The sequence below is a fragment of the Mus pahari genome, chromosome 1, assembly GCF_900095145.1.
Source record: "Mus pahari chromosome 1, PAHARI_EIJ_v1.1, whole genome shotgun sequence".
In the NCBI taxonomy this organism is placed as follows: domain Eukaryota; kingdom Metazoa; phylum Chordata; class Mammalia; order Rodentia; family Muridae; genus Mus; species Mus pahari.
In genome coordinates this window covers 74,203,101-74,227,439 of record NC_034590.1, presented here as the reverse complement: position 1 = coordinate 74,227,439, position 24,339 = coordinate 74,203,101, and the positions used below count along the sequence as shown (strand labels likewise).

The 24,339-nt window shown below is 35.4% G+C and overlaps 3 protein-coding genes across 3 annotated transcripts; 1 reads left to right on the top strand and 2 right to left on the bottom strand.

Annotated features, from left to right (window-relative positions):
* The first annotated feature begins 8,290 nt into the window (after positions 1 to 8,290).
* Positions 8,291 to 9,232, top strand: LOC110335418 (olfactory receptor 51V1-like). Its single transcript, XM_021217559.1, has one exon. It carries the CDS (start codon positions 8,291 to 8,293, stop codon positions 9,230 to 9,232), a length of 942 nt encoding a protein of 313 aa, XP_021073218.1.
* Positions 9,233 to 15,717: 6,485 nt separating this feature from the next.
* On the bottom strand, positions 15,718 to 16,837 carry LOC110329908 (olfactory receptor 52Z1-like). Its single transcript, XM_021209850.1, has one exon. The coding sequence runs from the start codon at positions 16,762 to 16,764 to the stop codon at positions 15,802 to 15,804; it is 963 nt and encodes a 320-aa protein (XP_021065509.1). The 5' UTR covers positions 16,765 to 16,837; the 3' UTR covers positions 15,718 to 15,801.
* Positions 16,838 to 22,296: 5,459 nt separating this feature from the next.
* Positions 22,297 to 23,253, bottom strand: LOC110331500 (olfactory receptor 52Z1-like). The gene has a single exon (XM_021212170.1). It carries the CDS (start codon positions 23,251 to 23,253, stop codon positions 22,297 to 22,299), a length of 957 nt encoding a protein of 318 aa, XP_021067829.1.
* Positions 23,254 to 24,339: the final 1,086 nt, after the last annotated feature.

The window sequence follows — 24,339 nt, the reverse complement described above, 5'->3', positions numbered from 1 at the left end:
TCTGTTTAGGTCTTGCTGGTTCCCAGGAGTGGCCTTGCAGAGAGAGAGGGGGAAGGGCTCTTGACAAAGAACTATGTGGCTCCTAGCTGCATACTGTGAAANCACCTGGGCTGCGGGATGCCCTGGGTGTAAAATGCCTGGGCTGCAGGATGCCCGAGATGTAAAATGCCTGGGCTGCAGGATGCCCCGAGATGTAAGATGCCTGGGCTGCGGGATGCCCCGAGATGTAAGATGCCTGGGCTTTCTCAACCTGGTCTCTGACACTTCAGTACTGCAAAGGATTCATTAATTCAAATGAAAAGCCAGTCTACAGGAAGGGAAAGTCTTTGCCAGGTATATGTCTAATAGAGGATTGACACATACAATATACAGAGCACTTAAACATTAAACACTGAGAAATATTTAGATTTCATATGCTTATATGTACAAGTATTTATTTTTCAATATCCTTAGCCACTAGAAAAGGCAAACTGAAACTATTTTTCATATTTTATTTTACTCTAGTGAGAATGGCTAAAATTAAAAAAACAATACAAACCAGAATTTCACATTCTGCTTCTTGGGTGGCAGTGGTGGGATGTGTTGATACTGTTAGCAAAGGAATTTGCCAATTATATACATAGTTACCTTTGGTATTCATGTGTGCTTGTGTGTGTGTATGTGTGTGTACGCACACACATGCACACAGACATGGGTGTGTGTGAGACAAATCTCATGTAATTTGCAGTGTATAATATACATTTTAATAACCATAGTTAGTATTATATGCATCACTTGAAACTTTTAACTTTTTAAAAACATTTTTCAATTTTTTTTCCAAACTCTATTCACAGACTTTTAATTCTCCTTTTCCGGAAACTAAATACTTTAAGGTACAAAATGGATATGTCTCTAAGGACTATGGATCTTTCTTTTTCTGGCTTACTAAACACAGAAGAATGACTTCTGTGCTATGTTGACATGAAGTATCATGTGATATATAACATGACATGTGTTATGATGACACATCAAACAAGATTTTCTATTTTAAGACTAAATGACAATTTAGTTGTGATACATTATTTTCTGTATCCATTTTTCTGTAGTAAATACCTTCTGCTTGTATGTCACTGCTGTTGCAAGTACTATTTCAGAAGGAAAGAAGTAAAAATAACTTTTTAAGATCTGAAATTTTTATACTAGACAGAATCTTATTAAATTTCTAAGTACTTTTTTATTATTTTCTTTCTTTTTATTACCATTCATTGCAGGAAATATTAAAAATAACTGCAAGTTCCTGCACTACACCCAACTACTCTCTGCCCCAGTGGGCTGGCTGGCCTGTTGTTATCTCATGGAGAATCCCTGACTCAGAGATCTAAAACCTCTCTACCCACCTCACTAAGTTCCCACTGGATGGTTGCTATCAAGACAGCCCCATGCTCCAAAACGCCCATGGCCTTTGTGGTGCACATCTGCAAACCCATTCTTTGCTGCCTACCTTTCTATTTGGAACCCCGTCAAACCACTGAGGGAAGGAAAATACTACACACACTTAGTTCAGAAACAATGGTAACCAAATCTCTGGGCACAACAACTAGAATCCTAATCTTGAAAACCATATTAAATCTAACTCCTGTGGTGTTGGATCAGCCATAGAAACTACGAGACTTTAGCAGCTACATCTTGTCCCCTCCTATCCCATTCCAAAAATCCTTTCTCCCTCCTGCTTCCTCTCTTCCTCCATTCAACCCAGAAGTTCTACCTATTTGCCCAATGATTGGTCCCTTTTTTCTTGGGGGAAGGTTCACCAGAAGTCACCTGAGGACTTGACTCATTCTTCCTTCTAGACAACCCCTCCTGGAAAAGCAGAATTAACGTCAAAATATAGGGAGCACCAGGGCCATCCATAACAACCTTTACTTTATTTAATTTCATTTTGCTTTGAAATTTTTATAAGATATTTTCTTTATTTACATTTCAAATGTCATCCCCTTTCATGGTTTCTCCTCCATAAACCCCCTATCCTAGCCCCCTCTCCCTGCTTCTCTGAGGGTGTTTCCCTACCCACCCACCTACTCCTGCTTCCCTGTCCTGGCATTCCCCTACACTGGGGCATCAAGCCTTCACAGGAACAAGGGTCCTTCTTCCCTTTGATGTCTGACAAGGCCAAGTTCTGCTACATATGCGCCTATAGACATGGGTCTCTCCATGTGTACTCTTTTTTTGGTGGTTTAGACCTTGGGAGCTCAGCGGAGTGGGGTCTGGTTGGTTGAGATTGTTGTTCCTCCTATGGGGCTGCAAACCCCTTCAACCCCTTAAGTCCTTTCTCTAACTCCTCCATTGGGAACTCCTTGCTCAGTTCAATGGTTGACTGGAAGCATCCACCTCTGTATTTGTCAGGCTCTGGCAGAGCCTCTCAGGAGACAGCTATATCAGGCTTCTGTCAGCAAGCACTTGTTGGTATCCATAATAGTGCCTGGGTTTGGTAACTATGTGTGAGATGGATCCCCAGGTGGCACAGTCTCTGGATGGCCTTTCCTTCAGTCTCTGCTCCACAGTTTGTCTCTGTATCTCCTTCTGTGGGTATTTCATATACCCTCTCTATCCTAGATCCCTTTCTCCCTCTGCCTCCTGTGATTGTTTTCTTCTCCCTCCCAAATGAAGGTGAAGCATCCTTACTTGGGCTCTTCTGGCTTGTTAACTTTCATGAATTCTGTGGATTGTATCCTAAGTACTCTGCACTTTTTTGACTAATACCTGCTTATTAGGGAGTACATACCATGCATGTCCTTTTGGGTCTGAGTTACCTCACTCAGGATGAAATTTTCCAGTTCCATTCATTTGCCTGCCAAACTCAGAATATCCTCATTCTTAATAGGTGAATAGCATTCCATTGTGTAAATGAACTACATTTTCTGTATCCATTCCTCTGTTGAAGGACATCCAGGTTGTTTCCCGCTTCTGGCTATTATAAATAATGTTGCTATAAACATAGTGGAGCACGTGTCCTTGTTATATGTTGGAGCAGCTTTTGGGCATATTCTCAAGAGTAGTATAGTTGGGCTCTCAGGTAATAAATATTATGGCCAATTTTTATGGGTTATATGGTTCTCTGGACTTTAACTTCTTGAGTTCTTAGAAGCTGGATTCCAGAAATTCAAATAACTCCATTAACAAATGGGATACAGAGGTAAACAAAGAATTTCCAGCTGAGGAATACCGAATGGCTGAGAAACAGCTGAAAAATGTTCAACATCCTTAAGTCATCAGGGAAATGAAAATCAAAACAACCCTGAGATTCCATCTCACTCCAGTCAGAATGGCTAAGATTAAAAATTCAGGTGACACCAGATGCTGGCGAGGTGTGGAGAAAAGAGGAACACTCCTCCATTGCTGGTGGGATTGCAAGCTTGTACAACCACTCTGGAAATCAGTCTGGCGGTTCCTCAGAAAATTGGACATAGTACTACCAGAGGACCCAGCAATACCTCTTCTGGGCATATACCCAGAAAATCTTACAACTGGTAATAAGGACACATGCTCCACTATGTTCATAGCAGCCTTATTTATAATAGCCAGAAGCTGGAAAGAACCCAGATGTCCCTCAATAGAGGAATGGATACAGAAACTGTGGTACATTTACACAATGGAGTACTACTCAGCTATTAAAAACAATGAATTTATGAAATTCTTGAGCAAATGGATGTATCTGAAAGATATCATCCTTAGTGAGGTCACCCAATCACAAAAGAAGTCACTAGATATGCACTCACTGATAAGTGGATATTAGCCCAGAAACTTAGAATACCCAGGATACATTTTGCAAATCACAAGAAAACCAAGAAGGAAGACCATCTTGTGGATACTTCATTCCTCCTTAGAATAAGGAACAAAATACCCATGAGAGGATATAAGTATAGAGATAAAATTTAGAGGTAAGATTAAAGGATGGACTGTCCAGGGACTACCCCATCTGGGGATCCATCCCATCAGCCACCAAACCCAGATACTATTGCACATGCCAGCAAGATTTTGCTGAAGGAACCCTGAAATAGTGGCCTCTTGTGAGGCTATGCCAGTGCCTGGCAAACACAGAAGTGGATGCTCACAGTCAGCTATTAGATGGAACACAGGGCCCCCAGTGGAGGAGCTAGAGAAAGTACCCAAGATGTTGTAGGGGGCTGTAACCCTGTAGGTGCTACAACAATATGAACTAACCAGTACCCCCTGAGCTCCTGTCTCTAGCTCCATATGTAGCAGTAGATGGACTAATCAGCCATCATTGGGAAGTGAGGTCCCTTGGTCTTGCAAACTTTATATGACCCAGCACAGGGGAATGCCAGGCCCAAGAAGTGGGAGTGGGTGGGTAGGGGAGAAGGGGGAGGGGGAGGGTATAGGGAACTTTTGGGATAGCATTTTAAATGTAAATAAAGAAAATATCTAATAAAAAACATAAAAGAAAACTTCTTGAGTTCTTTTTACATACTGGATATTAGCCCTCTATTGGATGTAGGGTTGATAAAGATCTTTCCCCAATCTATTGGCTGCCGTTTTACCTTTATTTTTTAACAGTCCAGTTGTTACCCCTTGCCTGGTCTGCCCTCCCACAGTTCCTCATCCCATTCTTCATCCCCCTGTCTCCAAAAAATCCACCCCCTGCAAGGCCTCCCCGTTCCCTGGGGCCTTAAGTTTTTCAAGGGTTAAGTGCCTCTTCCCCCATGAAGGCAGACCAGGCAGTCCTGTGTTGGAGGTCTCAGACTAGCTAGTGTATGCTGCTTGGTTGGTGGCTCAGTATCTGAGAAATCTCAGGGGACCAGGTTAGTTGAGACTGCTTGTCTTCCTATGTGGCTGCCCTCCTCCTCAACTTCTTCCAGCCTTTCCCTTGTTCAACCACATGGGTCCCTGGCTTCAGACCAGTGTTGGATATAATTATCTGCACCTATCTCAGTCAGCTGCTTGTTGGTCTCTCAGCGGACAGCCATGATAGACTCCTGTCGGTAAGCACAGCATAGCATCAGTAATAATGTCAGGCCTTGGAGCTTCGCCTTGATATAGATCCCAAGTTGGGCCAGTCACTCCCTTTCCCTCATTCTCCTCTCTGGTTTTGTCCCTGCAGAACTTTTACACAGGAACAGTTCTGGGTCAAACTTTTTGACTGTGGGATGGCACCCCCATTCCTCCACTTGATGGTCTGTCTTTTTACTGGAGGCGGACTGTATCAATTCCCTCTCCCCACTGTTGGGCATTTCATCTAAGGTCCCTCCCTTTGAGTCCTGAGAGTCTCTCACTTCCCAGGTCTTTGGTATATTCTAGATGGTCCTCCCACCTCCCAACCATCTTGGTTGCATATTTCCATTCATTTTGCCGGCCCTCAGGACTTCTCTCTTGATCCCCCCCTTTGCCTGCTGCCCCATATTGGATCATGTTCCTCTTTTCCCCTCCTCCTCCCCTCCCTTCTCCCACCCAGATCCCTTTCTCCCTTTGTCTCCTGGGATTGTTTTCTTCTCCCTCCCAAGTGAGATTGAAGCATCATCCCTTAGGACCTTCTGCTTGTTAACCTTCTTGAGTTCTGTAGATTGTATCCTAGGTATTCTGTTCTTATTTGGCCAATATCAACTTATTTGTGAATATATCATATATATATATATATATATATATATATATATATATATATAATATTATATTTAAAAATATAATACCAAGCATTATTTTTTAATCTAAGTCAATTCAATTATTAGTAAATTAGTCATGAATATTATAATTACCTATGCAATATTGCCTTATTTTGCTAATGGTGCTTCTCATGGATAATGGTTTACTAATAGTATGATTGTGTATTAGTATAAATACTTTTATAATAATATGATTTGTTTAAATATTTCTATGAGTTGCATTTTGTTTCTCTTTGATTAGAGCAGTAATTACTGCATTATTATCCATATCTGTCTAAGAATATCTGTGATATTGCTTGACTGCTGTTACTCTCTAGATATAATAAATAGATTATTAAAATTTTTATTACTCTGTATTTTTCAAGACATTTAATAATAGAATCAAGCTAGTTACATATTTGACATATACTTACATTTGCAACACAGAAATTAAGCCTCATGCAGGTAGAACAATGTGAAATAGATTAGATAGAGTGTTTCACTAAAATGTGTTAAATTAAAAAATAGATAATCATTTACAAAATATAAACCTTATATACATACAAATCATGTATATAACTTAGAAATTCATAGCTTATGAACATGTTGAGGAATCAATGATGTAAATAAAAATATTTTTAGATCTTAATGGGAAATTCTTTAGTGTGTGTCATGCTCATACACTAAAATTCAGTAAATATATACAAAAACAATAAAGAAGAACTGGAATTTTTGGATCAAATCTATAGACATACTATAAAATCTTTTAGTCAGTTATAGACATTGTTATAAATGAATTCAAAACATTACATTTTAAATTAAAATAAATATAAAGTTATTCATATTTTTATAAAGATATCTGACCCAGAAAATATGATAAGAGCTTAAAATCAAATATTATGATATTACTCTAAATAATATATTTGCTTAGTATTAAAGGTCCACTTCATTGTTCATTTTATTTGGATAGGAATAAACACAACCTTCATTAAAACAAAGGAGTTTACAATGTAACAAAGAGATACTGTTTCATAACAGATGCCTGTACATCTGTTAGGAACACAAATAAAACATCACAAAATGGAAAGATTCATTATGCCACTGGTGTCTTGGAGAAGATTTATAAAGCAATGGGATCAAATCCCATACTTTAGACTAATTTTACTATCCTAGTAACTAAGCCTTATATCTGAAAAAAACATTGCATTAATCACTGGTATTTTGAATTGATCCTTGTTAAAAAGAATACATAAAGACAATTGACTGTTGATTTTCACTATTTTTTGTATTTATAGGCTGCATCCTCTTATTGATAGTAAGTACATAATGAGCTTTATCCTGAGGATGAAGCCAATATGTGTGAATGTAAGATTTAAATATTTCTTATTATGTAAAACTGTTGAACTTGTTCAAAATTTAAATCATTAAACTTTTGGAAGGTTTTAATTTCATAACCATAAAAAAATCTTTTTGATAAATATCTATGGAATTGCTATTGTTCTCTGAAACCTTAAATTATTTTTTTAAATTGTAATAATTTATAAAACTTCATAATCAAAGAATTGCCTGTATGTTAACTCATCAACATGCAAAGTCATGTGTACTCTTCTCTGATATGGGAGATATATATATTAGATAGATAGATAGATAGATAGATAGATAGATAGATAGATAGACAGATAGACAGATAGATACATATGCATGCATGCTTACAGATAATCAGGTACAAACTATCATAAATTTTGTTGTTCCTGTTTTGTTTTCTTTTGTGGTTGCATTATTCTATATACTTATGTATTTTTCCTTGTACAGATAACAAAGACACAGCTAAGATGAATATTACAAAATAGTTGTTTCAAACTATACAGCTTAAAATGTGGAACAACTATGTTATCCTATAATTGAAAATTTTGCCAATTGACAATATCCTGATGTTCAGGAAATGCAAAATCTCATATAGCAAAGAGTTGGACAAAAAATAGATAAAAAGTAAGTTAAGTAAAATTCATGTAGGTGAGTAATTGAAAACAGATTTGAGAACTATTTTACAAGCCAGAAATTTTAGATTCCACTAAGATTTCTGAAATTTATTATAGACAATATTACATATAATTTTACATATAATATTACATATAATTGTATATAGTATGTTATATATAAGATATCATTACATATAATCATACATAATATATAATAAGATATATAATATTCTGAAAAATACATTAATTTGAATAGTCCAATTCTATTGAGATCATTTGAATCTGGGAAGATTTGAAAGCCCCAGATGTCATAGCAGAGAGAAAAATTCTCTTGAGCATCATAACAAATGAGTGACTGAATACTGTTATCCTTTAGGACTGGGCAGACTCCTAGAAGACTGTTCTACAAGCTAAATCCCATAAGCCCATGGGTGTTACTGATCCTGCATAAAATTCACAGGTTTCATGGCATCCCTCAACACTAGTACTGAAAGGTCTGTATCGAGAAAACAGGTTTTCTCCATGATAACATCAAAGGAACATGTATGTATCTTGTTGTTCACGGAAACTGTACCATATTTTATTTTCTTCTAAAAACCAGGTAGGCATTATTAGAAATTATAGCATTGAAAAGTTATATCCAAAAATTTTTCCAAAGGAATTTTCAATCCTCTACCAATGTCTGCTCTCTCTGTCACAAACTACACTAGTTCCAGGTTTGCTCTGACTGGTTTCCCTGGTTTAGAAATTTATTACTTCTGGCTATCTGTTCCATTCTTTATAATCTATGTGACAGTATTCCTGGGAAATTGTATGGTACTTCATGTGATTCGGACTGAGCTGAGCCTGCACCAGCCCATGTTCTATTTCCTCGCCATGTTAGCCCTCACAGACCTATGCATGGGGCTGTCCACTGTGCACACGGTACTCGGTATCCTTTGGGGCTTCCTTCAAGAGATCAGCCTTGATGCCTGCATTGCACAGTCTTACTTCATTCACGGTTTGTCCTTCATGGAGTCTTCTGTCCTCCTTGCCATGTCCTTTGACCGCTACATTGCCATTTGCAACCCTCTACGCTATTCCTCCATCCTAACCAATGACAGAATCCTGAAAATCGGAGTGGCCATCTTATGTAGGAGTTCTATGCTCATTCCTCCAGTTATTATCCGCCTGAAGTTCTTAAATTACTGCCGGCCTCATTTCCTCTCCCACTCTTTCTGCCTACACCAAGACTTAATTAGAATGGCCTGTGGAGATATCCGTTTCAATAGCATCTATGGTCTAGCTCTGGTGATCAGCAACCTGTTGCTAGATTCAGTGCTAATATTAATGTCATATATTATGATCCTGTATACAGTTCTGTCCATTGCATCCAGGGAGGAGAGAATCAAGTCTTTGCAAACATGTGTATCTCACATCTCTGCTGTTTTGGTTTTCTACATCCCCATCATTGGTCTGACTATGGTTCACCGCTTTGGGAAGCATCTCTCACCATTGGTTCATGTCCTCATGGGCAATGTTTACATCCTTTTTCCACCTTTGATGAACCCCATTATATACAGTATCAAGACTCAACAGATACGAGTGAGAATTCAGAGACTGTTCTTGAAGGGAACCTAAAACCTTACATCTGCTGTGAATACATTTGAAAGTCAACATGCAGTTTTACAAAAGGTGAAATTCAGTAAGTAAACATAACTATATGTATTAGCTACTGTTTAACGATGCTTTCCATATTGTAAATTCTCTCCTTTAGCTGTTTTAAGACATTGAAATTAACTTCTATAGTACTGTATTTAATGTCACAAACTAGGGTATGCAAATAAAAATGTAATGTACTCAGAATCATCTTTTAAACCTGATTTAAGTTTTTTTTTAAATTTTAAGTGAACATTTCCCATTTTCTTTAAGTTTCAAATTATTTATTTATTCATAAAATCTATATCTAAATATAGTTTCAAAAAATTTATAACTTTTGTGGCTACTTAGATACCTATTTCTTCTTTTATTCATTATGAAGTGATATCTTTGTTAAAAAGAATTTGATGATTACTATTGATCATTATCTCAATCTATTTTTGTTTATCTTAACAACATATTTATTGTATTCACAAAGTCCTGCTATTGGGTCAGCCACTTGGAATATAAGATAAATGAAGCCTATGAGATTGGATTGTTTAGTCACTTAACAGGAGTAAAATAAACAAATAATTTTAGTGATGTGTTGACCAATATCCCACAGCTTCCAAAGTCCCCACACTATGGAGGGTAACAGAGACACTTGTGTCAATACAAGTAATGACTACCATAGGAAGGCCATTCAAACCATATGAAAATATTATTGATTTTTATCTTCTTTCACTTAAATCCCCAGTGACAGGTAAACTATTACTGTGATTATGTAACAGAAATAATTTTGTAACTTAATATCTCCATAAAAATTCATAGGTAGATATTATTCTTTATTCTGTCAATATATTTTTCAACCAGGCAATGAATGATCTCTCAAATTTTTAGGGTGCATTTTATGATGAGATTTGAATGTATTTTCTGCTTCATTTATCTTCACCAACTATGCTTTACTGCTACCCTTGTGTTTCTTTTGCTTTAAAATGGTCTGATGTTTGCTGAAAGTTAAAAAACATTGAACAATAAGCAGAAAACAAAAACATCAAAATGAACCACATATGATAAGGCTTGCATCATCTCTTTGTTAATGTAACTGTCTTTAAAATATTTATATAATTTATAATAAAAATATAAAATGTTATGTACAACATTCATTCACTAAGTTAAAGCAAGATTATGGAGGTATAATTACAAACAACCTGATTACTATAAGATGTACATATAAAATTTGATGAGAAAGGGGAATACATTTAGAATATTCATTATCATGAATCTATTGGCATAGCCAAGATGATGAAAATTTCTTTCATATTCTAGTGTTTGCCACATATTATTGCACTCACTCAAATTTTCACCAAATGCTTATATCTGTTGTATAGTTTTGGTGTTAATAAGGTCAGTCTAAATTTTGGGCATCTTTTATTTCACTTACAGTAATGTTATTCAGATAATCATGACACACACTTACTAACATCTCTGATTTTAAATATTTGTGTATGAATGAAAGTAGCTTTACAAATGAATAAAATTACATTCTTAATAACAAAATGTACAAAGCATATTTCTTAAAACCACAACTTATAATTCCTAATATTAATCTTCAGTCAATATCTCTACAGAAAAACATTAAGAAAATGTTTTAAATGTATCAAAAATCATGGTGAAACAACTTAGTTTGTAGTTAACATTTTTGCTGCAGCTGCTATTGTATTTTACAGCATAGTTCATTTTTTACAACTCTTACACTTTATTTAAATGTTCTTCATCTTACAAGTTAAAAATTAAAGTTTTCAAGAAACTTGAGAACATTATTTTTGAGGAAATATTATAGTACAACCAATTCTGCTGTAGTAATATTTTCAAGTTATTATCTGAAGTTTGTTAAGGAGAACTTTCTGTTTTTACTTGCTTTTGTAGTGCTAACTCTACTTCAATGTCCTGTTTATATAGAATATGTCTAAAACTCCAACCTTTCCTGTAAGGGTCAGTCATACTTTAATTTTAAAGGGTATCTTGGCTATGGTATAATGTAAATTCATCAAACAATATTTCTGCACACTGGAAGTTGATAATCTGTACTAAAGGATCCCTTTCCTCCACAGGTCTCATTAGTTCACACCTACCTGCTTGTCAAAAGCACACCAAAGTAAAAAATGGTCTATCTCTAGGATCCTGTGAGAGGACCAGGGAAGCCTGCATCTTAGTTTTGGAATGGCCTAGATTACCCAGCTGATATTTACACCTTGTTTCTTTCCTCAGTGATAGGCTGGTTCTGTGGCTTCTATTGAGCTGTAATAGGCTTTTTTTCTCCTGTATTCAGGGACTCATTTGTAGCCTTCAGCCATAGTCCTCAAGTTTTGAAGCCTGCTTTCTCTCCCTTTGAAGACTGTGATATATATATCATATATATATATGATATATGATATATATGATATATATATCAGGAATATTGCATATATACTCACCTGCCCAAAGCCTTCTGAGCTTGGCAAGTTCAGGGGAAGGAAGTGGTCATGGTTTGTGAATTTCTTGCAGTGGGATGAAAAACTCTGATGTCCCTTACACTTTGGAAGAAATGCAAGGCTCTTTCACCCTTTCTTATACTAATCATGCTACATGGGCATCAGCACTCCATTGACTCTGCCATGATTGATATGGTGTGTCGGGGACTTTTCTTCAGATAGTCAAGCAGAAAATGGGATATTTCCACCTGTATCATTAATGCACATCGAGTGTTATTGCTGTAGTCCAACAATGTGAAAAATGACAATAAATGTCCAGCCAAGCCTGAGAAACTGAATCTATGGTCTCTATTACCTTTCTGCGCTTGTGTCTCTTCCTCTTTTTGTGACAGAAAGATTCTGCTGGGTTTCTTTTCTTTCCTTCTTCAACAGTTTTCTATCTCATTATCCAAGTTCTAGCTTTTGCTGTAGTAGAAACTAAAGACAGCAGGACTCTAGAGAAAGAAAAGATAATTGAATTACACTCAAAGATCAAAATATACTTACAGCTAACAAGTACATGGAATGTGTATCAGCTTTATATATATATATATATATGTGTGTGTGTGTGTGTGTGTGTGTGTGTGTGTGCAACATCTGCTCTCAATCAGCAGTGTGTGATTATGGTGCTTTCATAACTGTGACAATTCGTATTTACAAAGCAAAGTCAAGCAATCTTCATTATTTATTTTAGTTTTGAGGTTACAATATGATTATATAATTTCCCCTTTACTTCCTTCAAACCCTTCTGTATACTCCTCCTTCCTCTCTTTCAAATTGATGGCCTCTCTTTTTAATAATTATTAAATGCATGTATGTGTCTGTGCATACATATAGACTCCTAAACATAACCTGCCCACTTTCTGAAATGTTACTTGTGTGTACATTTTCAGGGCTAAGCACTTGATACTGGATAAGCAATTAGTGTGCTCTTCCCTGGGAAAAATAATTTTCTGTCTCTTGTATTCCTTATCTACTTTTACTTCATGAGGCTGAGACCTCATGAGCTTTCTCACATCCTCTTCAGCATGTTGATTGCTGTTATCCATGTTTGAACAATTATTTGGTGAGACCTAGTGGATGTGGTTTCTGACATGACTAATAGATAATGCCTTATATACAAGCTTTCAGCCCCATCTTCTGCAATGTTCACTGACCCTTAGGTGTAGGAGCTGTTTTGCAGATGTATTTATTAGTACTGAGCTCCACAGATCTGCCTTAAAGTTAGGTATAGTTTTCTGTGTTTATCTCTGTTTGTCTCTAAGACAAATTTATTTGATGAATGACAAAAATCCCACTTATTTGTAGATATAAGGAACATTCTGGGATTATCCTGGTTTAATGAGGTGGTGGTTCTTCTCCAAGGTTCACAACATGAGTAGTACTTCTTAGTCATTTATGACATTTGTAAAACTTCCAGCAAATGTACAGGTTTTAAAACACCTACTGAGTCCAAGATGAACAAGAATAATTGAAAGCTAAATGCGTTAATACTGTATTACAATAAGTGATTATTAATACTTATAGAATGTTCATAATGTCAGTCACTAATATTAGTGTTTAATATACATATTTGCAATTAAAAATAGAAAGATAAAGTAGTTTCCTACTTTATTTAATTTTTAAAAATTTTTCATCTTTAATGAAATGACTTTGGAAATAACATATATTTCCATGACACCAGTACTATAGTCTTTGGACCTTCCTATAATAAAACCCTACTTTAAAATAGGTTTCAAAGTAGAAGCGGATTTTTGATTCTTAGTAATGTAATGCTTAGGCATAAGCCCATATTATATCCTAGAAACTATATATTCTGGTAAGTGTTTACCAGATAAATAAAATTATTCAAAGTCACAGGATTCTTGAGTCATCACTTTAAAATTTGTTTTTATTATTAATGTGTTTTTTCTTTTATTTTCGAGGAATTTTTATTAGATATTTTCTTCATTTGCATTTCAAATGCTATCCCCAAAGCCCCCTATAACCTCTCCTCACCCTGCTCCCTAACCTACCAATCATTTCTTTATTTTATGTTTGTGAGTACACTTTCGCTGTCTTCAGACACACAGAAAAGGGCATCTGGTCACATTATAGATGTTTGTGAGCCACCATTGGTTGCTGGGAATTGCAAACTCTGGATGAGTAGCCAGTGCTCTTAACTGCTGAGCCTTCTCTCCAGCCACTTTATTCATCCTTTTTACTTTGTTTAATTTTATTTTCTGTATAATTTTGACATAGTTTCCTGTAATAAGTTCACTGTTTCATCCTTTAAAAACAGTTACTATTTTCAAATCAACTTTCCCAGTTCCTTTTGATATGGATGATGCACATCATAATTTTAAGTTTCATGACATATGTGAAATAGATTCCTAATCAAGGAAAAGCAATGATCCAGAGTCACTGCAATCTGTAAAATCCATCATTTAGGCTCAGAATCCAATTGTTATCTCTCATGACGATTTCTCAGGGTTTATTTTCTGCATTTTGAAAAAAAGAAGTAAAAAGACAACAGAAACAAAAGTCGAAAGTAGACATATACACACATGGATAAATACACACACACACACACACACACACATATACATGCTCACACACATATTCACATGCATAGACACACATACTCACACCCATGCACAGAAACATAAGAGTGTGTGCGCACACATACACACATGCCCACACACAGACTGTTGCATTCTCTTTGTGTGAGTTCTGACCTAACCATTCAGTCATTGGCTGTTAAACCCCTTCCTGTACCTGGACTCAGAACCACTCTTTTTGCATTATCTCTTGCATTGCCAATGCAAATGTTCTTTAGGTCCATAGTTGTTAAGAATGTCTATCTGTTGCTGAAGCCTGTTTTTGTAAACAGAAGCACTAATTTTTAAACCATATTGATTTTATCTTTACTTATGTGGATGTGTCTGTGTGTATATGGGTACTGGTGGAGGGTGCTGGACCTCTTGGAGTAACAGACAGCTTTAATCCATTTAACATGGATGAGGGGAACCAAACTCAAATTCCCAACAACAGTAGAAAGTGCTCTTTACTTCTGAATCGTCTCTCTAACCTATTGCCATCTACCTGAAACTACACTAACATGGGATAGTCAAGAAAATACTGAAAACAAAACAGAAGTCTCATGGGAACATTTAGACCAAAATGATCCATAGTCATGTAAAACTGAAACAATCATTATAAGGTGAATTTCTCTTCTTCACTATGAGCATTTAAAACAAAATTTACATCATATCTATGAAATTTGTTAACAGAAAATTTGTAACAGAATTTAAGCATTTCTGGTAATATATTATTTCAAAGTTCCTCACAAATACCAGGGCATAATGTCATCTACTATATTGTTAAAAAAAAAAAAAAAAAAGCAAGTCAACAGATATTTGCTACAGTATCATAATAGAATGTCATGTCAAGTATATAAGTATATTAATTTTGCTTGATATGATAATTTAATTGGTGGCTTTGTTGGCAATTTCATAAGAAATTAATTTTAATGATATGAAATTTATGATATTAAAATAATTTTGTCTTAAAAATTTTTTACATTTGTTGATCAGGGTTAATGGCTCTGTAAAGAAATGCATATCACAATTGGCTAGGCTGGACTAATTTAAAAAATTTTCTATGTACTTTACATTATTGTACAATCGCTTCTTGTTCTTTTGGCTAAGATCAAGTGTACATTATTGTACAGAAGAGAAACTGTGAGAAGGTAACTAAAACACATGGAACAATTATATATTTAGAACAATTATATATAGAAAAATATAATAAATGGAGTTGTAAATAGATATGATAAAGTATTGTTAATTTATGAGTTCTGTATAATTTATTATTTGATTATAGTAAATAATAATACTGACTTGAACTGAAGACACATAATCTATAAGAATTTAACATTGTCTCTTTTACTAAAATTGCAATTTTTTTATTAAGTTACCAAAATATATTCACAATATCTTCAAGTGTTCTTAACTTTAAGAGTTTTTATAGAAAAACTGGAAACATAATCTGTTTTATGTCCACATGGTTTGTATTACATCAACAAATTACCTTGTTCAAAGAAAAAAACTGAACAACTCTCTCCTGAATTTGCTTGGTCTTTACTCCATAAATGATGGGATTGAGGGAGGGGGGCAGAACAACATAGAGGTTAGCAAGGATGATGTGAACATGCAGTGGTATGCTGTCACCTCCAAAACGGTGAGCAAGGGAAGAAAAGAAAACTGGTGTATAAAACAACAGGATGACACAGACATGGGAGCCACATGTACTCAGAGCTTTTAGTCTGGCATCTTGGGAAGGTATTCTATACACAGAACAAAGTATGCGAGCATATGAGACAATAATAAGTACTACATCTAGACATATGGAAAATAGAGCTACAACCAATCCATAGTAAATATTGACTTGGATGCTGTCACAGGCCAACCTGGCAATGCCCATGTGTTCACAGTATGAATGACGAATGATATTCCTCCCACAATAGGTGAGCCTATAAACAAGAAAGATCAGGGGGAAGCAGATGAAGAAACTTCTAGTCACAGATGCAATGCCCATTTTGATGATGACAGATGGGGTTAGAATGTTGGTGTATCTTAGTGGGTAGCAGATAGCCACATAACGGTCAAATGCCATGGAGAGTAGTATACCAGACTCTGTCACAAAGATGAAGTGGAGGAAAAACATCTGAGACACACAGCTAGCAAAAGAAATGCCTCCAGCTTGGAACCAGAAGATTGCTAATACCTTTGGAATGGTCACTGTGGACAAGAAGATATCGGCCACGGCCAACATAGATAGGAAAAGGTACATGGGTTCATGAAGACTACGCTCAGTGGAGATCAGCAATATTAGGAGTGTATTGCCTATAACAGCTACTATATACATAGAAAAGATGGGGATGGAGAGCCAAACGTGTGCATCTTCTAGTCCTGGGATCCCAATCATAGTATACCAGATGTCTCTGAGATTGGTATGATTTAAATATGTTGATGATGTCATCTTTTAGTCTCTTTTCTGATACTGGAAATAGTGATGGAAAAAATCAAGAATCATGGTTAACTTTGGCTTCATTTCTTGAGAAAGTAATTCAGAAATGATTTGAGAAAGTTATTTAAAAAGAAAAATAATAAAATAGGCAATGAGGTTTCAGTCATTCATAATATATAGATAACAAAAAGGACCATTTTATGAATAGGAAAATAAACCTAAATTTTATATCACTTATAATAGTGGCAATGGTGAAAACTGTAATAATTGTACAAACCATAAGTTTGTTTGAATTGGATTCTAGAAACTGTTCTCAAACTACTATGTTAGCATCAAAATGAAAGTCTGTGAAATGCTTTTTCCTGATTGATGATTTCTAATGTTTATTCCATTTCTCTTTTCTGGATTTTTTGAGATGTCGTCAGGATACTATTGTGGTCTTTTGGAAGATGAGCTAGAGATTGTTGCCTTAGACCACTTGGCCACCCTGACACCCCAGATTATCATCTTTTGGGTAGGAATATTATTGTGTCAACCAAACTACCATCCTTTAATGTGCAACACATCACTGAGGAGTTTGCTCCTTTTTATTTTTTTATCAATTTGTATGGAATAAAAGGAAACCAAAAACTATAGGTAGTCCTCACTGTATACAATGCCACATTATCTTATCATTTTGATTTCACAGCTATGCTCTTATATTTCATGATTGTAATCTGCATGTGTTTCTGCTAAACAGCCATTAATCCTATTCTAACTCAGCACACCTTATTTTTCCCACTTGCTAATATCATATTTGTGCCATATATCCCACATTCCATGTTTTTCAAATCATTTTGTGCATTCTACTATGTGTTCTTATTTTAATATTGGTATGATAATTTTACTTGATGACACAATATTATTATTATTACTGTCATTAATCAATGTAATCATTATTGTTGTATTGAATAAGAGTTGAAATAAAATTATATTAAGTCTCCATGAGAAAAGAATTAATGAAAGGCAAGTCATTTTGTGTTGACAAGTGTTGGTAGCATAAGATTGTCAACAGCAGGAAGGTACCAGATAGGTAACTGTCAAAAGGATCATCTCTCAAGTATAGCAAAACATAACTGGGGGGAAATAAATGAATATTAGGAATTTTTCTTTTAGTTTAGGTCAGAGGAATGAGATATTCATGAATTGAAGGAGCAATACAATCAGACATCTTTAAATTCTATCGTGATAAAAGAAATTCAATGAAAATGATTTTTGTACTTTTTCTATTGAGACAGAACAAAATTCAGAAAATGGACCATATGGAAGATTTCAAATCTTTATATTTGTTCCACATCTGTTAATACAACAAAAGCAAATACTAACTTCAAAACGTTTTTAAAATAATATAGCTTCTGAAAAAGGCAAAATTGATTTTAAAAGTGTTGTGAAGCACAAGAACATGTCAGCAAATCTTTGTTATAAAAGATCTAGAAGACATGATACAGAAGGTTGTCTTTGAGGCAATTTCATGTTTTAAGCCCCAAACTGTCTTGACTTAATCTTCCTTTCTTGACTTTCCAAATACTGAGATGATGGAAGTTTGCATGCATGCAGAAGAACCTAAATTATTTTGTTTAAGTAGAACTAAAGACAGTTCAACAATGAGAGAGATTGTACAAGTTCATCTAAGAGATAGCCGTTTTCTCACTTGGATAGTTGTTCCCTTCAGGGTCCAGGAACACTTCAGGAGAGAGACAATGGGTTTCATCACAGGCGAAGCACAGCTTTCTTGCAGTTAGAGGGTGTACTGGGTGGTAAATGACTCTGTAAGATGGTAGCAATACACATGAGAAAGCAGGTTTGGTTAGAAGACACTTTTTTCTACTTTTTGATAGTATTGACTTTACATAATTCTAGGACTTGATCTTTCCAGTCTGTTCCATTTTGTGATCCATAGCCAAGCTTGTGCAATCTTACCTTCATGTCTTATTCACACCTTTATAATTTATTCTCAAAGTATTACATTTCTAAATGTGTATTCATGTTAAAATAGATCTTCAGGAGACACAAGGCATTTTAGCATAGAGAATGGCTTAGATAACCAGAGGTTATGAAGTAGAGATGGCATGGTACTCACACTACTTATCTGGGCTCCATTTTCCATCCCATTCATTAAGTCCTGCCCTGGAAATCACCAATTTACTATAATGCACATCATGTCACTTTTCTCCCTAATAATCAGTGCTTGCCCTGATCAAGAAAATAGTCTATGAAAGTCTTTGGATTCTACTTATTCTGCAATTAGCCAGAAGAATTCATAGACCACCACTAAAAAATCTGTATTATACTATAAATCCTATTGTGCATAGATTTTTTACTTAAATGTGCATAAATTTAACTTTTCATTCTATTTCTAATTATATCACTACAAAGAACTTGTCTGTTTTACATCTCATTTTACTTTTAACCCACATCAAAACTATGCTATTTCCAAAAACTTATAATACAAGTGCAAAATATGCATAGTGAAGAGCCCAATAAGTAAAATACGTCATGAGAATTCTAGCAATGTCAGGCCTTTCTTTGCTGGAGCTCAGGCTTTGTCACCCACAACACCAAGATCCCTTATGTGTTTTTATCTCATTTCTGTCTTAAAATACTGAGGGAAGCTTCTGTTGCACTTAATTTTTAAGGGGCAGGGGTTAAATTAGAGAACTGAAATCAATAAAGAAAAGCACATAGAAAACTGGGGTAGGGGGTTGGAATCTAAAACCAGGTATTATTCCTCACAAGGATACCTATCCAGCAATTGGGTGTGATGGAGTTATCAATAACCTTATGTTTGCTTGTATCCATATTGAAAATTATACATCATTAACATTCTTAGCTAATTATCCCTCATGAAAAAAACCCATCTGTTTGAAATGGTATTAAGCAATTTCAATGACACTTTGCTTGGATATTGTCTGACCTTTGTTAAACTGTACCCATTGATAGTGTATATAACTTCAATAGTCAAAGATAGACTTCTCCCCGAAACCTTAGATCATTAGAACAGCTCTCATGTTAAAGTGTAATATTATGAAAAGGCATGGGGTGACAGACCCATAGTATCTCTAATTTGAATTAGGATGCTCTTAGTCTAAGATATCAGAAAATATCCTACGAAGGCAGCAACCATCAACTCTTCAACTGTATGTTGTTACCTCCTTTATGCTGTAGTGCTGGGTTCTGTGAGATAGGTTGTATCTCCTTAATCTAGGCACCCAGGACTCACCTCAGGACTGGCCTTATAGCTTTTATAATGCCAAGGGATTCAAGACTCAGTGGAGTTGAGAAAAAACAGGGAGTGTTTATAGTCCCAAGGATAACTTAATTAAAGCAAACAATTAAGCAATTGAATAATCTAACTGGAAACCAAAGGCACATTGAATGTGTATGAGACTAGCATCATTCTGAAACAACATGTTAGACAGAATCATAAAAACTCTATCAAAGGCAACAACCCACACTATGACTTCTCGGACAAAAATATTAAAAAGCAGCCAGATAATGTTGCAATTTCTCTCATAGCAAGGGGTGTTCAGTGTCTTGTCTCTCTAGTTATTTGCTCATAGAAATACAAAAAATTAGCATCCTCAGAATTGAGATAATGAAGTACACATCCCTTTGGTATAGCCTTTTTTTCTCCACTTTTACACACTCAGTACTTAGGTCTTCTTAAATTCACAGTAATGATGATGATGACCAGAAAAATTCTATTCTTTATAAAATTTTCCAGTACTGAATAATTTATAAGTAGATGTGAATTTTATTGATAGACATTAATAGGTACATTTCATCTATAGAGTTGTTGCTTGTTTTGATTATATACATTTGAATTTTGAAACATATACCTTGTGAACAAATAATTATATGTATTCTTGTCCATTGATAACTGCTACCTAGAGTTAGATATTGTCAAATAGCCACCATAACACTCTGTCAATGCTTCTGTAAAAGAAAAGTTTTAAACTACTCCTGTCAATAATGAAACACTACAATCAGAAAGCTAAACACACTTGATATGATAGTAAGGGATGTAATGATATTAAGGAAATCTAAAGTCTTGCCTATTTTCCTGGGTGACTTGGATATTTAATAGAATATATAACATGACAATAATTGTATTTAAGACTATACCACATAAAGAAAACAGGAATAGCTACCTATATAATCATAAAATAATACGATAGTGCAATACGACTTTCTTGTAAAAGAGATATTGATAGAGCATTTAGTTTTAAATTTATTTTTTGCTAAAGTCTTTCCTTAAACATTTCTACAATATAAATGATATTTTATTTGTTCTTCTTTAATTTTATGCAAACATTACTCACTTCTCTGTAAAACTTTTAAAGCTTTATTTCTGTATAAGGCCTTAATTGCAACTTTTCCTGTGGCAGTTCTACCACAGCAAGTTTTAAAATGCATTTTAAACAAATATACCAAGGACATTCATAAAATTATTCTTTAGTTCACCATCACTCTCAATGCTGTGAGTATGTATAAACACTAGAGTTACATATGTTACATATGTTCTTGTTTAAGTGACTAATTGGAATCTTTCCATATTTATTCACTTTATTTGTTTTATGCCCTGACATCCTATCATGATATTTACTGCCTAATGAGTATTTTTTTCACTGTTATCAATTGCAAATATGAAAAGGTTGGAATCCTGAAGTCCACACTGTCATCTATAATGACCAGGAGAGGAATTGATCTTTAATTTAGGGAGAAAGAAATTTTATTAACTTCAATAGTTTAATTCACACATATGCTAATGAGGCTGAATCCTCTCTATATTATACTCCTGTTCTGACTCTGAATATTTTAATGTTGCATGTACTAGGATTTCCTAAGAAGGGAAGATTAATGAAGATTTCTTTTTTTCTGGAAAATTTCATATTAATGAAATGCAGACTAGTATTCAATTCATAGTAAAATAATACACGGATTATTTTCACTTTATGCTTGGCACTTTTTGGATTATTATGCAGCTCATTGTATTTAAGCTTTCAAATCATAGAATGTGTATACTCATATATACATACATATATATATGTATATTTTACAGATTGATATGGGATATGGAATTTTTACTTTTTTTTTTTTTTTTTTTTTTGATTTTTTTGAGACAGGGTTTCTCTGTGTAGCCCTGGCTGTCCTGGAACTCACTCTGTAGACCAGGCTGTTCTCGAACTCAGAAATCTGCCTGCCTCTGCCTCCCAAGTGCTGGGATTAAAGGCATGTGCCAGCACGCCCGGCTTGGATTTTTACTTTCAGTTGCTTGGTTTGAGAGTATGAGCCCTTTCTTATTTCTCTGGGGAATGTTAAAAGTGACCTGAATGTGGAAGAGATATTAAGCCATCCTCAGACAACTAGGAACTCAACATTATCCCTTTTACTCAAAAATGACTGTCATTCTCATGCTGCCATGACATAAGATTTCAGGAGCAACTTCAGATGCTCTTTAGTTATTTAGTTTCTATACATTAAGATCAAGCTTACATGATTGCATCAAAAACATGCCTTAGTGAAAGCACACAGCTGGAAAAACCTGTCTTGAATTTGCTTTGTCTTCACTCCATATATGATAGGGTTGAGTGCAGGAGGTACCACCACATAGAGGTTAGCAAAAAGAATGTGCATGTGACGTGGTATAGTGTGGCCCCCAAAACGGTGAGCAAAAAAGGTAAAGAGAGACGGTGTATAGAACAGAAGGATGACACAGACATGGGAACCACATGTACCAAAAGCCTTGCGTCGGGCATGTCGAGAAGGGATTCTAAATACTGTATGAAGTATAAGGGTGTAGGAGATGATGATAAGCACAATGTCTAGGCCTATGGAAAATAAAGGCACAGTCATTCCATAGTAAATATTGACTTTGATGTTATCACAGGCCAACCTAGCAATGACCATGTGTTCACAGTATGAGTGACGAATGATGTTCCTCCCACAATAATTGAGTCGATAAACTAGAAAGACCAAGGGGAAAATGATTAAGAAGCTTCTAGTCACAGATGCAATGCCCATTCTGCATATTGCTGAAGGGGTTAAAATGGTAGTATATCTTAGTGGAAAGCAGATGGCTATATAACGGTCAAATGCCATAGCCACCAGTATAGCAGACTCTGTCACAAACATGAAGTGCAGAAAAAACATCTGAGACACACAGCTAGCGAAAGAAAGGCCTCTGGCTTGAAACCAAAAGATGGCAAGAACCTTTGGCGTAGTCACTGTAGATAGAATGATATCAGCCAGGGCCAACATGGAGAGGAAAAGGTACATTGGTTCATGAAGACTGTGTTCTGTGAAGATCAGGAATATTAATAGGATATTGCCTATTAGGGCCACTATGTACAGTGAACAGATGGGGATGGAGAGCCAAATGTGTACATCTTCTAATCCTGGGATCCCAATCATGGTGTACCAAATGTCTCTAAGGTTGGTGTGGTTTGAAGACATTGTCATCTCTTCTCTGTCCTCAGACGCTAAATCTTGGAGCTGAAAGAAAACAGGAATTATAAAAATGATGATTATTTTTATTATATTATTATGAAATAACACTTTATGGACTTACTAAATTAACAATGAGCTCATGATTCAGTGACATCCAGGCAAAGTTTATTAACAGGAAAATACAAACTTGAAAACACATACTATTGTCAAAGATGACGATTATACTTAAAAGAACCAAACTTTAAATATTAAAGTGAAGTTTAGATACTGTGCTAAATGTTTTGTTTTTTTTTATAGCAAATATGCCAATCCATGAATGAGGAGAAGGTTTTGCATATCATAGTTGGTTATATTTTGTTGTTCATTTTTTGATTCTTAATCAAAGTACTCTTTATTGAAGTTCTAGAACTGTAGTGGTCAGGATCCTCTTATTGTCTTTTTGGGAGCCCAGTATTACTAAGATCCATGTAAATCCTACACTCTAATATAGACCTTTCCATAAAGCAACGTGTTTTTCCTTATTCTAGGAAAGTATTCTTAGAGAGTAAAAATGTTCAAAATCTTTTCTTTGCAGAGTCTTGTATTTACTAAGTATAATACTGGAAATGTGTTCTTGTTACTTGATCACAGTACATAATTTTCCAGCTAAAGCAATAAATTAGTATTCCTTTAGAGCTAACTCAGAATATATTGAATATGTTGTCCTATTATTTTCTAAATCTCACTTTCTCTTACTCCAGTGTTTTCCACCTATACTCATTCTTTTTTTCCTCATTAAATCTTATAGACTGCTCCTTCAGCCCTTCCAGGAAGAACAGCAATATCAATTAACCTGACCTCTCAGAGGCTCTAGGGGCTAAAACACTAACCCAAGGGTACACATGGAGGGATCCATGGCTCCTACTATATATGTAGCAGTGGACTCCCTCCTCTGACATCAGTGGGAGGTGAAGCCCTTGGTCCTGTGGAGGCTTGATGCCCCAGAGCATGGGGATGCAAGAGGGGCAAGGCTGGAGTGATGGGTAGGGAGTACCCTCTTAGAGGCAAAAGGAAAGGGGATAGGTGGGAGATTCATGGAAGGAAAACCGGGAGGGGGAA